At 37.0% G+C, this 15,611-nt stretch overlaps 1 protein-coding gene across 1 annotated transcript in view; it reads right to left on the reverse strand.

Moving 5' to 3' along the window:
* Positions 1–11,401, reverse strand: part of LOC145994392 (dynein regulatory complex protein 9-like) — a 37,359-nt gene extending 25,958 nt beyond the window's left edge. The window contains exons 1-3 of the mRNA XM_083130510.1: positions 11,382–11,401; positions 9,801–9,982; positions 5,103–5,189 (exon numbers count right to left, since the gene is read on the reverse strand). Of these exons, the coding sequence (XP_082986636.1) occupies positions 5,103–5,189; positions 9,801–9,976 (263 nt within the window). The 5' untranslated portion in view covers positions 9,977–9,982; positions 11,382–11,401. The remainder of the gene's footprint in view (positions 1–5,102; positions 5,190–9,800; positions 9,983–11,381) is intronic.
* Positions 11,402–15,611: the final 4,210 nt, after the last annotated feature.

The raw sequence follows: 15,611 nt of genomic DNA on the forward strand, positions 1-15,611 counted from the left end.
TTCATGATATCGGAACTTTCTCTGCGCTTTCCCCAACTTTCTCGGACTGTTTTGTACGAGGTGGTGACAGAAAAGTTGGGGTACCACAAGTTCTGTGCTCGTTGGGTTCCAAAACTCCTTTCGGAGGAGCACAAAAAAACCAGAATGGGCTCTGCTTTGGACTTTCTGTCGCGTTATGCCGAAGAAGGAGAACAATTCCTTAACACAATTGTGACTGGCGATGAGACCTGGGTGTCGTACGTGAACTCTGAAACCAAACAGCAATCAATGGAGTGGGGACATACGCACTCACCAAAGAAACCCAAAAAGGCTCGGCGAACATTGTCTGCCAGAAAGGTTATGGCAACAGTCTTCTGGGATGTGAAAGGTGTACTGTTAGTGAAGTTCATGGAGCGTGGATCGACCATCACTTCAGAAGTCTACTGTGAAACATTACGACAACTCAGACGAGCCATCCAGAACAAGCGTCGGGGCATGCTGACTTCCGGTGTGGTGTTGGTTCACGATAACGCTCGCCCGCACACTGCTGGACGTACTCAAGAACTTTTGGAGCAGTTCCACTGGGATGTTTTTGGTCATCCTCCCTATAGCCCAGATTTGGCACTGAGCGACTACCACCTCTTCAGGCACATGAAACAGTGGCTTGCATCGCACCGCTTCGACAATGACAATGTGCTTCACAATGCTGTTAGCAGGTGGCTTCATTCCCAGGCAGCAGATTTTTTTGCAGAAGGAATTTCAAACCTTGTAAAACGTTACGACAAGTGCCTCAATTTGAATGGTGATTATGTTGAAAAGTAATGTCATGTTCTAAGTTTCAAATGTATATAATACAAGTTCTGTATCTACGAATGTATGTCATTGATAACCAAACGGAGGTTTTTTTCCGAATTGCCCTCGTATTACATAAAAATCTGGGGTCTAGTTATCAGTAGGGTAAATTTTACATCGGCTAAATTTTCATTTCTGCCCATCCCTACCTGTTATGAATCACAAAATACAGTTTCTCTCTCAATATTGGGGCGAAATTAACGGAAACTTCAAATTTTGCATTACTTCCAGGATAATTAGGTCCTGCAAAAGTGCCATGCAGCATTTTTCCAGACTCTGCAAAATACCAGAATGCTGGAGAAGTAACAACCAGTATTGTTAAATAAAACCCAAACAATACTTCTCGATACCAATACATCAGAATCAGTATTGGCTCAGCCCTAACTATTATTTAGAATGCGTAATAATTGAAATTATGTTGACTAAAAACATAATGACAACCTAAAAGTAATGTGGGATATAAACTAGCTTGCTTCAAATATTAATTAAGTTGTTTTTACAGTTACATTATTCCAGAACAACTTTTAGAACTTATTTCATGTGTGTGAAGTGCGCACTGGTGGTATTTTGTTTAAAATTAACCCTAGTTTTCGTTAAATTATAGTATATTAGATATGGAAATATAGAGAAAAAAATTCGAAGTAAACCCTCATGCTTGAAAAATTATGTCATGCTAAGCATTTGCTTGTAACAAATGTAGACATGAAGATAAAGAATCATTTTCGTGAACTATAATTGTGTTCAATGTAGTTACGGTTACCAGACGTCCGGGTTTTTTCGGACATGTCCTACATTTTAGCCTTATGCCCGACGTCCGGGAGGAATTTGAAAAATATCACAAATGTCCTACATTTTGGGCGTTACATAATATTAATTAGGAAAATGCGTGTTTCAGTTGAACAAAGAGTTACAGGTCTATTGACTGCACTCCCAAACTCAATAGTGAAATTTATTTTGATTCAATCATTATCCAAAAAGAAAATAAAGGTTTCTGCTAGAACACTGGGCCATATTCTGATGATGTCACTGTTCAGTGCGTGAGTGGAATTTCTTGCCTTGGGGTTTATTGCTGATGGAACAAGGTGTTTCCCATTTCTATTCATTGCTTTGATTGTGAAGCAGGGGTTATAGAGAACGAAGTTATTGAACTAAAAGATACCCTAGAAGAAATTTATGGGACCATTTCAAGTTATGGTAATTGCTGAATATTCGTTTGAAATTTCTCCTCATAATGAGGGAGTACTTTCATTACCATTACCATCAGCACAAAGGAGTCATGAGAGAAATAATATTTTCAAAAAGTCTGTAAAAAGTACTGGGGTTCAGCATAATTTCAAAGAGTTTGACTGTTCAGTCTATCATAACTAATAAATATATTTTGACTAAATTTCGTAAAAATCGGCTCGTTTGAAAAGTGTCAGTTAAATCAAGTAGTAAGAAGTGTATTATGTAGTATTGATTGCAAGTTTGGAAATTTGCATTTAAGATCATTAAGAATTTTTTTTTTTTTTTGAAAACTGGAAACTTAAATTACTTTTTAATATGTTCTGGGAATGTGTATTATTTATTGTGAATGTTGTGTGTCCTACATTTTGACTTAAAGTCTTACATTTTTGGACATTATGTCCTACATTTCCCTCATAGCGATCTGGTAACCCTAAATATAGTGAAATATACAACAAAATTATTGTTAAAAATAAATGTTTGTGTTACTTATTAGCTCAAAAAATAACCGAGTTACAGTTACACAGTTCAAAAGTAACTTTTTACAGTTACCATTCCATGAAAAATGTTCAAACACAGGTTTGATCCAGGGTTGGCATGTTTAAAACACATACCTATGTTTTTTTACAAGAGTTTAAAACACTTTTATAATTGAATAGCATATGGATGAATCAGTTTTGTCCCGCACTTAACATACATTGTTAATGTGAATGTATATTGTTACATTCACAATAAAATGTGATATTTCAGAAAACAGAGTTGCTACAACGGGGATAGAATGGGGTCTGGCAACTGTGGAACCTTCTTGAACAGGCCACTTGCGAGATTTACAAGTAACATAAATAGGTATTTTAAGAAGTAGCCAAGTGTTTACTTTATAACTAGAAACAACAGTTGATTCAGATATTCCTTATCAACCATTATTATTAGGAAATAAGTCTTCCTGGCATTATGTTTTGAATGTTTTATTTGTTCTTCTGTAAAGAAATGTCTATAACATTTAAAACAGGTTTAAATTTTTTAAAAACTGTATTATTTGTTTCTTTTTTTAAAAAAAACACAAACTTGATCAGAGTTATAGTACCAGTTTTCCCTGTGACTTCATTATTATATAAAGAAGCAAACAGTATAAACAAATATATAATGCTTTAAAATTTCTACAAGAATAAATACAGCATATAAAGTGACGTAGGAGTCCAATTACTAGCAAGCCATACAAAGGCTTACTCATAACTAGGGCCTGGGACTTCATGTTATACCATATTTTTGGGACTTTATGTTATAATATATTTTTTATTTGACATTGGATCGAATACTGGGAGTGAGATCTTTACGTATCTGATTAAAATCAGCCGAAATAGATGAACTTGATAGGGCATATTTTACCAATGCAGCATTTTTACAACATATTTCTTCAATTTTCTCGTAATAAGACATATTTCTGTATAATTTTGTAATTGCCTCGCATACAGGGTGATTCTTTATGTAGTTTACAATTTCAATAATTTATAATTATTTATTGGAACCACATACAGACTTGGTTTATATGTCATTATGCAGCAAAACATTTCAAGTTTTTTTATTATAAATCTGTTATTGTTCAATGTGTGCACCGTTGGTCATCTGGACACATCCCAACGAATGTCAATTTCCTGCCAAACATTAACCAACATTTCAGGGGTAACATTAGCAATGGCTCTTGTGATGCGATCTTGAAGTTCATGAAGATTATGAGGTAGGGGAGGGGTGTACACCCTATCTTTCACAAACCCCCACAAAAAAAGTCGAGTGGAGTGTAATCTGGAGACCGTGGCGGCCAGGCAATTGGTCCACCATGACCTATCCACTTGTCTGGGATAGACCGGTGGCGCCGCATGTGATCAACTCCGCAACTACACACTACGAGAGTCAAAACGTGAAGTGTTTTGCTGCATAATGACATATAAACCACGTCTGTATGGGGTTCCGATAAATAATTATAATTTATTGAAGTTGTAAACTACATAAAGAATCACCCTGTATAATCGGTTATTTTATAATTTATTCTTTGTACCTTTAGAGCCACGGATAGTTTATATTATCGATGGCAGGATAAGGAAATTACGGACAAAGAACTCAAAAAACAGATTCTGTCTCTTCTTACCAACTAGTACAAAACAATAATACCCCCCTTTTTTTATCAAGCCGACAATTGATATCTGTGCGAACATTATTGAGTAAAAATGTTCTCTGTCATTGTTGTGAGGGCACCAGAATCACCATAAAGAAGTTTAAATTGTTCTAATTTCTTTACCTATTTTTTTCTCTCACTTCTGACAACAATGTCAAAAGGAAAAATAACATTTGGTGTATACTACAGCCCTCTATTCTATCGACAATCGAGTACAGAAGTTTCAAGATCACTTGTCATTTGAGCCTCGCACGTACCAATGTGTATACTCTGTTCAAATTATCTCTGGAGCAGGCGAACGAAAACAAGTCTGCATAAGTAGTGATGCGAGAAGGCTCCATTACACAGTTTCCACAAAGGTGTAAATCTGACATAATTGTAAATGAAACTTAGGATAATTGCAGTAAACCTCACGATATTTTCAGTATTTTCCCATTACATTCTTCGGTTAAAGGGATTCCTACTTCATTTAATACCCCACCCCCACCCTAGTCGATCTTCCTTGGAAGATACTGACTTCTCATACAATCATAAATTCGAAAGTACTGTTGTGTATATTTTTGGCTTTCCTGGAAATATTTCTGCATTTTTTGACATATTTTTCAATTTTTGTGATAATTTTTCATTTTTGTGACATATTTTTAATTTTTTTATGACATAATTACATACATGTTTTATAGTTTTATAGGACATAAAGTCCCGGGCTCTACTCTCATAACCAATTGACAGGTTGACAATTGAATGAGGTTATTGATATTATAATTTTGATTTTACATCGCTTTTCTGCAATTCTGTGGTGCTTGTGATGAGAGGGTAGATGATGAATAGGTAGTTTGATTATAATAATTAACAGACAAGTTTTTCAAGTAGAACTTACCGGTCTTTCTGTAGTTTATCCATTTCAAAAGAACATGAAACAATGTCAGTGCCTTCGCCATCTGTATGAAATAACACAGATGTTGAACTGGAAACAAATAAAATGAACATTTTAGCACAACTTGACTTCCAGTTAGGCATTAATACATGACATGCATTAAAACTGTTAACTCATGCCAATCTTTAATGCCTTTTACATTGACAAGTTAAAACATAAGTTTCTCATTGGGGACATAAGATGAAAAGATTGATATTCATGGAACAAATGCAAGAGAATGTATAATTTCTGAAAATCTTATAGCTTTTTGTTTACCAGAAAAGCAAAATTTATAAATCTGGACAGGGGCAGCTTAAGCGCCGAGCAACTGCCTGGAGCACAGTCTTCGGAGGCTCCAAACTGAGTCGTCCCCTTGAGTACCACCAAAACTTTAATTTCTGAATACATAAGCATGGCTATTTGTTTTAAAAAGAGTTGGATTTGTGTAGACAAGAATAAATTGAAGTTACTGCTCCATATCATAAGTATATTGCAAAAATCATGTAGCAGTTTAAGCTAAGAAATTACTGTTATTTTGATGCCACTATGTTATAAGGTATGCCCAAATGAAAAGGAGACCTTTGCTGTAGCGGCGTTGTATCTAATCGAAGAAGGTAAACATGTTTGCCGATAGATAGCACGGTGTTTGTCCCAGTTTGCAGGTGTAGCAAATTGCTTCGCCAGCTGTTTCCTCAGTTGGCGAGAGTGGTTTTGCGTGGACGGGTGCATTATGGATTCCTCCAGATCAGCGCAGAGAGCTGTAATCCAATTTCTTCGCGCAGAAGGCGAGCATGCTTCACAAATTTATTGCAGGATGAAGGACCTCTACTCATCGGCTGGCGGTACTGCAACACGTTGCTGAGGTTTAAACAGGCGCAAAAACAAGCGCAGAGGTAAGCTCTCGAAGGGGATAGTGCTGTTCCAGGACAACGCTAGGCCACATGTGGCCAAGAAGACCCTCGACCTGCTGAGAACATTTCAATGAAAATTCTTCACACATCCTCCATACAGCCCCGATATTTCCCCATGTGACTCCCATATCTTCGGCCCTTAAAACAATCACTGAAATGTCAACGGTTCACCTGTGACAAGGAAGGCAGAACACCGTTGATGGAAAACTGGATCCGTAAGCAACCAAGGAGTTTCTACACTGAAGCCATCCACTCTCTTCCTACGCGCTAGGATCAGTGCATCAATATCATTGGTAATTATGTGTAGGTATCATGTTATACATTAATTGTAATTCACATATTATTTAATAAAAATATTCTGTAATATAATACTCTTTACATATAACAGTAGTCTCCTTTTCATTTGGGCATACCTTATATTTAAAAAATAAGTCTATTATTTTTCCCTATTAAAACCTTAAATATATAATAACATGGTCATGTTTCAATTGGAAGAAAATGGGAAGTAGGGAGCACCAAAACCTACCAGGCGCAGGTGAGAATTTTACTTTAAGCTGCTCCTGAATTGATTGACTGATTGCTTTGGTTTATTTTACTTCACATTTCTGCCACCTGGGCTAATCAAAAGATGAGGATGAGTGATGATATGATGAAATTGATGAAGGGGCACTCACAAACAACCATGTCCGGCCAGGAATCAAACCCAAGACCCCCAGAGTGCTGTGCTAACTGATTTTCCTCGGAAGCTGGTGTGCCGCTCCTGAAGCTGGAAGATGTAAAATGATAAAACTGGGGTTCCGCAGTTGGGAAGATTTCACATGAAAGTGATATTTATGTCACTTGGTTTGGTTTGATTTTTTTAAATTTAATGTTGCTTTTCTGCCAATTTTAGCTAATGCGTTACGAATGTGACATTTCAGACATAAAATGTAAGAGTCTAGACATGAGATTGAATTAAAATATTCATAATGAACTGATTTCATAGGATTACGAAGTACTTTGTGGTGTCTGCTAACAAAGTAAAAAGACTTGAAAATAATGCTGATAACCTGAACATGAAAAATTAATGAAAATATGTTTGACGCTTTAAAAATGTAGCGAAGTTTGACTTCATTTGTCTGTGAAGCATATAGGGTACAGATGCTAATATAATTGTTGTGGGTGAAATATGCAAATTAAATGCATTCACAACATTTAACAGAACATACATCTCCAGGCTGGGATTCAAACCTGGGACCTTTGGCATCTTAGAATGCTGTGATAACCACTCTACCATGGAGGTCATTGCTCGGAATATGTCACTTGGGCATGAACCAATCAACAGCAAATGTTTCCCAATGTAGTTGCATGAGGCCAAACAAACCTGCATTTAATTTGTGAAATATTTAAATGACATGTGACACACTTCACTTGTCACTTCGGTGTGAACAATAGCAATTCTGCATTACTTGCCAATAAATATATTATTCACATTGATTTTGGCATCTTTCACAGTCATTGCTGAAGGTGATAAATATATGTGTTTGCAAAGAAAATGGAATGATACAACTTGATTCATTAATATTTTATTTAAGACAACAAAACCTGTTAACAATTGCTATGTTGTCATGGAAATAGGTTGAATCTAAGAAAAATCAGATTCATCATGTACCCCCAGAAGAATTCCGTAGGTAATTTTGCATGTGATTAAATATACTATCTGTCTAAAGGAACTAGGACACCTATAGTAAGTACACAAACTTTAAGTATTTGAAAGGCATTCATCTTGTGATATCAATAAATATATTACTCGTTGTGGGGAGCTGCTACTCACACATCAGATGTGTTCCAGTTCAGAAATATGCATGTAAATGCTTGTGCATTTGTTACCACTTTTCAAAATTGATGATTTTATCTTAGAGATGCAGAGCAACTCCTATGCTATATCCACTTACCATTTTGCCTTAAAATATTAAACGATTTGCTTATGAAACATTACATTACATTCAGACTCGATAGAAATGCCAGTATAAGAGAAGAAAAATGGCTAGTATCAGTAATTAAATTTCAACAGAAAGTGTTTGGTTCACCATTCACTATAAAAAGCAGGTGTTGCCAGAAATTCTGCACAAAGATCTGTTTCAGTAATTAAAACTATGGATATGGTATTTCAATGCACAATTAATGTTATATAATACTAAATAATTAACATCAGTACGAACATGCACTTTTTTTCAGTAGAAATATAGCATCAGTTGGTACAGAGTGTTAATTATTGGGGGTAAAATTTGCCTATTACAAGGACATAGATAACAACCTGCCAAGATACTGACTTGACTTGCATTCCATTATTTACATGCAATAACAATGCAAATTATATCAGTGAATTACTGTATTTCACTGCATAATCGTAATTTTAATATTTTTTTTTTCAAAAAAGTAGTGTGCGACCATTATGAAAAGGTTTAAAAAAAATTATGCCAGCAGTCTTTGGTGGGATGCTTTCTTGGGATGCAGAGAATATTCTTGGATATACGTTAAAATTTAATATAGTGCAAAACAACACAACATAATTTCTTTGTGACAGTTTAGCAAATTTTTTCCCTGTCTGAAAGAATGTTGCAAAGTTTGGATTAACAAAATTTAATTTTCTGTGTCCGAAGAGTCTACGCCGCTATCATTGGTTTTGTTATCTAACACGCTGATGTGGCAATTGTGTGATAAAAAGTTACAAACCAATTTTTGGACTGAAAAACAAAACAAAACAAAAAAAACAGGATGCGTTGAAATACAGCATTACGAATAGAGCCACTGTTTATGAAAAACTACATTTTTGGTAACGATTAGATAAACCGGAAACACATTTCTTGAAATTTACAGGAGAAAAGACGAGAAAGTACTTATGGAATTTAGTTCTTGTGGACTTTCTGAAGTTGGGGAAAGTGTTTTTTTCGAATTGTGCAAGTTATTCGGCCTGTAAATAAGGTATTTTTCGACATTCATGTATCTCCGTTGCACGATAGCTCGCGCCACCATTACAGTCGACTACGTGAATCAAATTAATCAAATCAAACCCCCTGTCAGTGTAGCAACCACGCGGTAGTTTTACAAGATGACGTGGGAGCGGGATTTTTTTTCCAATTTAATTTTCTGTTTGCCTAACCTAACCTTCCGTGAATGGTTTGTGGATTAAAAACAATCATTTTTCGGTTAATAAGTGTTAGTGTAACAACCACGCGGTAGTTTTACAAGATGACGTGAGCGGTTTTTCGTACCAATTCAATTTTCTGTTTGCCTAACCTAACCTTCCGTGAATGGTTTGTGGATCAATTTTAGCTTAAAAACCTTTTGTGAATAGTTTGTGTGGCATTTATCGGTTCATAAGTTTGGAAACACTGCACATCAGCTGACGATAGACGACATGAGTCAAGATTTGCCCGCCGAATTAGCAACGACCAATAAATAATTATAATGTTAAAAATAACGCTTTTTTCATGGGAAAAAAAGTGATCCAAAGTTGAAAAATGTTCAGCTATGCATATGAGGTAAGTAGAAATGAATTGTATTTGGAAATAAATGAGTTAAATGTGTTTCCGGCATATCTAACTGGTACCACATTTTTTTTTCCAATATTCATGCTGAAAGTTTATGTGGTGCCTATTTGTAATGTCATGTCTATAGGCATAACTGTGGATCAAAACTTTGATTCCAGAGGTTTGTTTAGCCATATCACTACAATACAAAATAAAATTCATATATTCTGCAATGGTACCTTTCTTCTGCTGTTTTATCAGTTTTTAACTCAGTCTCTGGTACAGGAAGTACATTACCCATTATGGTGACCTGATCCAAAGCATCTTCTATAACTGCAATGAGGGCAGGTCGTTCCAAGGGTCCAAATTTACAATGAGCATCAACAAAAGACCATTCACGTGTTGGCAATTCCATGATAATCTGGAAGAGATATTGAAACAAACAAAATGGAAGATTATTCTAAAACAAGCACAGGCAAATTAAATACTGAACAATGTTGATTCTCTTACAACAGGACATTTTATGTAACTCTTATGTAACCGTGTAGGATGTTGGGGTTATTATAACCAATACCCTCAAAATTTTGCAGATGTACTTCGTGTTCCCCGGCAGCAGAAAACAACATATCTTCGCATTAAAATGGATCAAAACTACATGCACGAACTTCCACAACGCTACAGTAAATTATTTCCGTAAGTACTTTCTCCTGTAAATTTGAAGAAATCCGTCACCCCTATACTATAATGTTACCGAAAGATCTTTTTCATGTTAGGCAATACAAGCTAACGCGTCTCTTAGCGAAAATAATATTTTTTCTTGTATCTATGCTAATGGAACCTAACCCAACAGGCCTAACCTAATCACGTAGACATTCCTCGTCTGACGTCAATATTCAAGGTTGCAAGAGTGTTGTGCGTAAAGGAAGAGCATTAACAAATTTCGAAAGAAAATAATAATTTTTCTTTGTATCTATGCTAATGGAATCTAACCCAACAGGCCTAACCTAACCACGTAGGCATTCCTCGTCTGACGTCAATATTCAAGGTTGCAAGATGGTTGTGCGTAAAGCAAGAGCATTAACAAATTTCGAAAGAAAGATGGTTCCGACCCGAATGGGTGTCACTTATCGCACAACACTCTAGCAACATTGTGTTCTGACGTCACAGGAGAAACCTTTTTCATGTTAGGCAATACAAATGTAACGCGTCTCTTAGCGAAAATATTATTTTTTCTTTGTATTTATGCTAATGGAACCTAACCTAACAGGCCTAACCTAACCAAGTAGGCATTCCTCGTCTGACGTCAATATTCAAGGTTGCAAGAGTGTTGTGCGTAAAGGAAGAAAATTAACGAATTGCGAAAGAAAGATGGTTCCGAATTGCGAAATAAAGATGGTTCCGAATTGCTGTGTACGGACAATGAACGTGGTAAATCGCAAGGTTATTTTACAAGTTCTACACGTAAATGCGACGTACTAGCATAATTTCAAATAGGGGCACGAAAGTAGATATTTTCCGGTGAACGAGGTTGCACCACTGCATAAATCGACAAAACACTCTCAGAACGCCCCCTAAACCTGTATGCTATGACGGCCATAATGTGTTACAGATTCGAAACAACAAGTAACAGTAAGTACTCGTAAATAGAGAAAATAAACATTATCTTAGTTAGAAATGCATTATTTCGCCTTAAGAAATGTTCCGCAACACGTTAGCAATGTAAAGAAGTCCGAAATATATGATTCGTAGGTGTTTCACCCATACGATAATAGTACCCCAATTCCATTTTAACTTTAAGAAGTTTACCTCTCAGTATTTACCCCAACAAGATAATGAACATCATCCTCAACAAAATCAGCCACATTTACCGCTGTTTGATCATCTCGCTACCTAGCAACGAGCCAATGTTGCCAGTACACAAATTGTATATGGACATTTCATAAATTAGTTAGCTTCTACTTGGCACCACATCCGGATCAATTTGCATGACGATGATTAGGAAGACGTTGGGGGCAGTTGCTTCCACATTTGGCTAATCGCGAAGATGAAAATCAATTGTGCTAAGATGAGATAGATGAAAGGACAGTCACAAACACACATGGGCAGATCACAGAACAAGGCTCACGGGGAGCCTCGTCATGGCCGAGTGCACCAACGCCGATTATTTCGAAGTTCAGATGAGCGGGATCAATTTTGATCCACTCTAAATGAACGTGGTTTAAAGATTTGCATTGCACCAACGAAAAACGACGTTCAAGAGATTCCGTTCAAATGATCCGAGATTAATTTGTAAGGATATACCTGATTGGTTGGCTAAAACAAATGACAATCAAGAACCCCACCGAATAGTGTGATGTGTTAAAGTATCAACGTGTAGGAGAAGAAAGTAATTCGGGCCGCAAACTTATCTGAATTTGAGAAATGTACTGATCAACCATGTCGACGAGTACAAGGATGTAGTAGGGTGTAAAGAAATAATAATCTTAAAAAAGAACTGACGGCATAAGACAAAAGAATAAGGAGAAAGCATGGAACCTTCTTCTACGGGACTTCAATGCCTTACGAAATGCATTCGCGAGAGAACAGCGTACGCTGAAACTCGCCCGCTCAATAAAGATATTTTATTATTATTATTACTGTATTGTGGTAAGTATTTGAATTTTTCATTTCTTAATTCTTATATATTTATATTGTCATGTCGTGTAGCAACAGCATGTAGCAATATCGTAACATTGCTCTGTTCTAATTTACCTTGCACTTGCACATGTTTTGTGTTCTGGGATAGAAAGTACAGTATTTAGAAACATTTCGACTTTGCACCACAGAACCACAAATTATTATTATTATTTTGGCAGTTTTTAGTTTACTTTACACAACTCTCGAATTATCAGCATTGTACATCCAACATCTCTAGTGTTTGCACACCCTCGATATAACTTTCCGCTCTTTTTATATTCAAAAACAACTGCCTGCAGTCGAAGCGTCAGTATCGTGAACCAGGATCGGCCACCAAAACGGTGGCGAATGGCCGTTCAGAAGATGAACTCGTTTTGATGTTCCTAGATCGCGATCAAGTGTTGAACCGTCTTCGTGCAATGGAATTTTCCAGTGATCCTTTCCCGATCCGAGATTAAAATTTGATCTTCGTTCGTGCACACGGCCATCAGTCTGCAAAATACGATCCACAGTGTAACGTAGAAGAAAGGTTGATATCTATACTCTGTCCCGTTTATCTCTGGAGCAATATCGCGCATAGCAGCAGATTGAGCAGAGCAGGCACGTATCCAGAAATTCTTTTCGGGGGGGGGCTAAACATATATTTTTTTACAGGGGTATAGATAGAACATCGCAAGGTTTAAGATCGATGGTGGCGATTCAGTTCTAAAACGGGGGGGGGGGGGGGGGCAAGAAAATTTTACTTTCTCTTGGTAGACAAAGGTTAGCATTAAAAAGCCATAGTGCGGAGAGCAACTGTCTCCTAAATCTGCCACTGTTTAACGTGCTGTTTTTTGTTTTTTTTTAGAACGTGATATCGGGACATTTTTTATCACTCGACTCCTCTGTTGCAATGTACGAACGTTGTGTTTTAGCCGAAAAGGTCTCAGTATATGTATGTGTTCGTTTCACGAAGCTGTTATGCAATGGACAATCCATTCGAATATTTTGATTTGATTTATTTTATTTTACTTCGCGTTTTGTGCCTCTTGGTTAATTTGCGAAGATGGGGATGAGTGATGAAATTGATGAATGGACATTCACAAACAACCATGCCCGAGCGGGATTCGAACCCGGGACCCTTGGCGTCGCAGCGCGATGTGCTAACCACTCAGCCACAGGGGCCCATTCGAATGTGTCTTCCAGGTTTGAATATGATCCTTTATGGTGTTGTCGCCTGCCTTCGAAACGTAACCTTGACAAAAATCCTAATTTTCCATCCTTGTGACTTCGATCTTCAAGATTTAGGAAGAATTCAGTCTGAAGGCACACACACGTCGTTTGCAATGAGTGACCCAATCAACAGAAACTTTTCATACCGTAGCAGCACGACAGGCTGCACAAGCCTGTGTTCGATTTGTGAAATCCTCAAGCGACACGTATAGCTTGTAGCTTCGGTGTGAAACGTGGTGGGTCAATCTCATTGTCACCTTCAAACAACATCTCGTGTTGACCACAGAAGAAAAATATCTTGTCAACCGGTGGGAATGTCCCTTAGTTTTATTCTATCGCCTTTTTCTGTGCTTGTTAATTAAACTGGCAACATCTTACGGTTGCGCATACACAAGAGATGTGCCATCCAGAAATTTTAGCGGAAAATGCTGACTCCACCAGGCATACCGTGCCATTGCTCTACAGCGACAGCAAAAGATCTAGCGAAGCCAAGGGTGACTCGGTAGCTCACTTAGTAGAACAAAGAATGGCACGGTATATGCCAGAGACCCTGGTTTTGGAGTCATAGTCCAGCTTGCTTTTTCCGTTAAAATTTCTACATATGCAACATCTTCTTGCTTTCTCTTCTCGACGTTCATAAAATTTTCGGCCTTCATGGCTTCCCCTTTGTGGTAGTTAGTGTTTGAGTGTTTTTCCGAAACAGTTGACTTAAAAGTCCTTTTTTAACCCACGAAACTCTCGGACCGCATACAGGAAACTTTGTCCGGCCACTAATAAATCGTCACTCAAAACTTAGATTTTCAGTCGATCTGTGCAGCTTATTTCCTTTTTTTTTATTTTTTTTTAAATGATGCTCCAATGCCCGTTACTGCTGAAATATTTACTTTAGAGACCTTCGAGTAGTGTAAAAGTATATATTATAAACCCGAGAAAGTATGAGCCCCCTTCAGGCAGATTTGGCTACACTTAAAACTAGCTCAAGATGTGCATATGAGCTTATTGCTCAAGTGTGGTACTCTGTCTAACCCAAGATTTTTGTAAAAATGCCCTCGGGAATTTCCCGTGAAAGTATGACCCCCCTCAGATTGATTTGCCTACACTTACAAAAGCTACATGTTGTTGTTGTCCATAAGCTTGTTAAAAATATGTGGTATATTCTGATTGGCTTATTGTTTCAGATGTTTTCAATGCGGTCCGTGCTTAGGCTATATAAAGAGATTTTGCATTACATATCAGCTAGTATTGTGAGAGTGGCTGAGGAGTAAGGGTATGTTGTTGCAGTGCTCCCCATATTTTTTAAAAAACACAAAAATATAGCAGATTTGTATAAATTGAATTATAGGTTTGTTTGATTTACTGTGGCAACCATAAACCTGTTCATATGGTGATGCCTAGTCCAAGTGAAAATGCCAAATTCAAAAAATTTGAAGCCTTGTTGGAACACCCAGCATATATAGTCTGTGATTTTGAATCAAACCTCAAACCCCTTGCATTATGCAGCCCAGATCCTGATGAATCTTCAATTACATCATACCAGTTACATGAGCCTTCTAGTTTTTATTACGTTGTTGTACAGGATGGTGTTGTTAGTGAAGAATATTTATACATGGGACCAGATGCCATGAAAGAATTTGCACATAGAATAGAAAATGAGTGCCATGACATAGCATCTAATGTCTTATTAAAATCAAAACCCATGATGCCTTTAACAGAGGATCAGATTGAAGATTTCAACAATGCAGAAAAATGCCCGGTATGTGATTCTGAATTTTCAGATACAAATATCAAGGTGCATCACCATTGTCATACAGATGGTAAATTGAAAATGGCCCTGTGTAATAGCTGTAATATTAAGATCCAGAGACCAAAATTTGTCCCAATATTTTGCCATGGTGCATCTAATTATGATTTTCATCATCTGATCAGGTACGAGGGGTTTGACAAGCAGAATTTAAATATTTTAGCAGAAAATAATGAGAAATATATTGCTATTAGCAAGATAATTAAAGTTAATGGTGCTCCCATTCACTTAAGATTTCTTGATTCCTACAGAATTCTGTCCGCTAGCTTGGCTACACTGGCCAGTCAATTATCTGATGATCAATTCAAAATCACATGTGCTTTGTTTCCAAATCAGGACCTGAAATTAATTAGGCGGAAGG

Source organism: Lepisma saccharinum, chromosome 10, assembly GCF_977018435.1.
Source record: "Lepisma saccharinum chromosome 10, izLepSacc3.1, whole genome shotgun sequence".
NCBI classification, from domain to species: Eukaryota; Metazoa; Arthropoda; class Insecta; order Zygentoma; family Lepismatidae; genus Lepisma; species Lepisma saccharinum.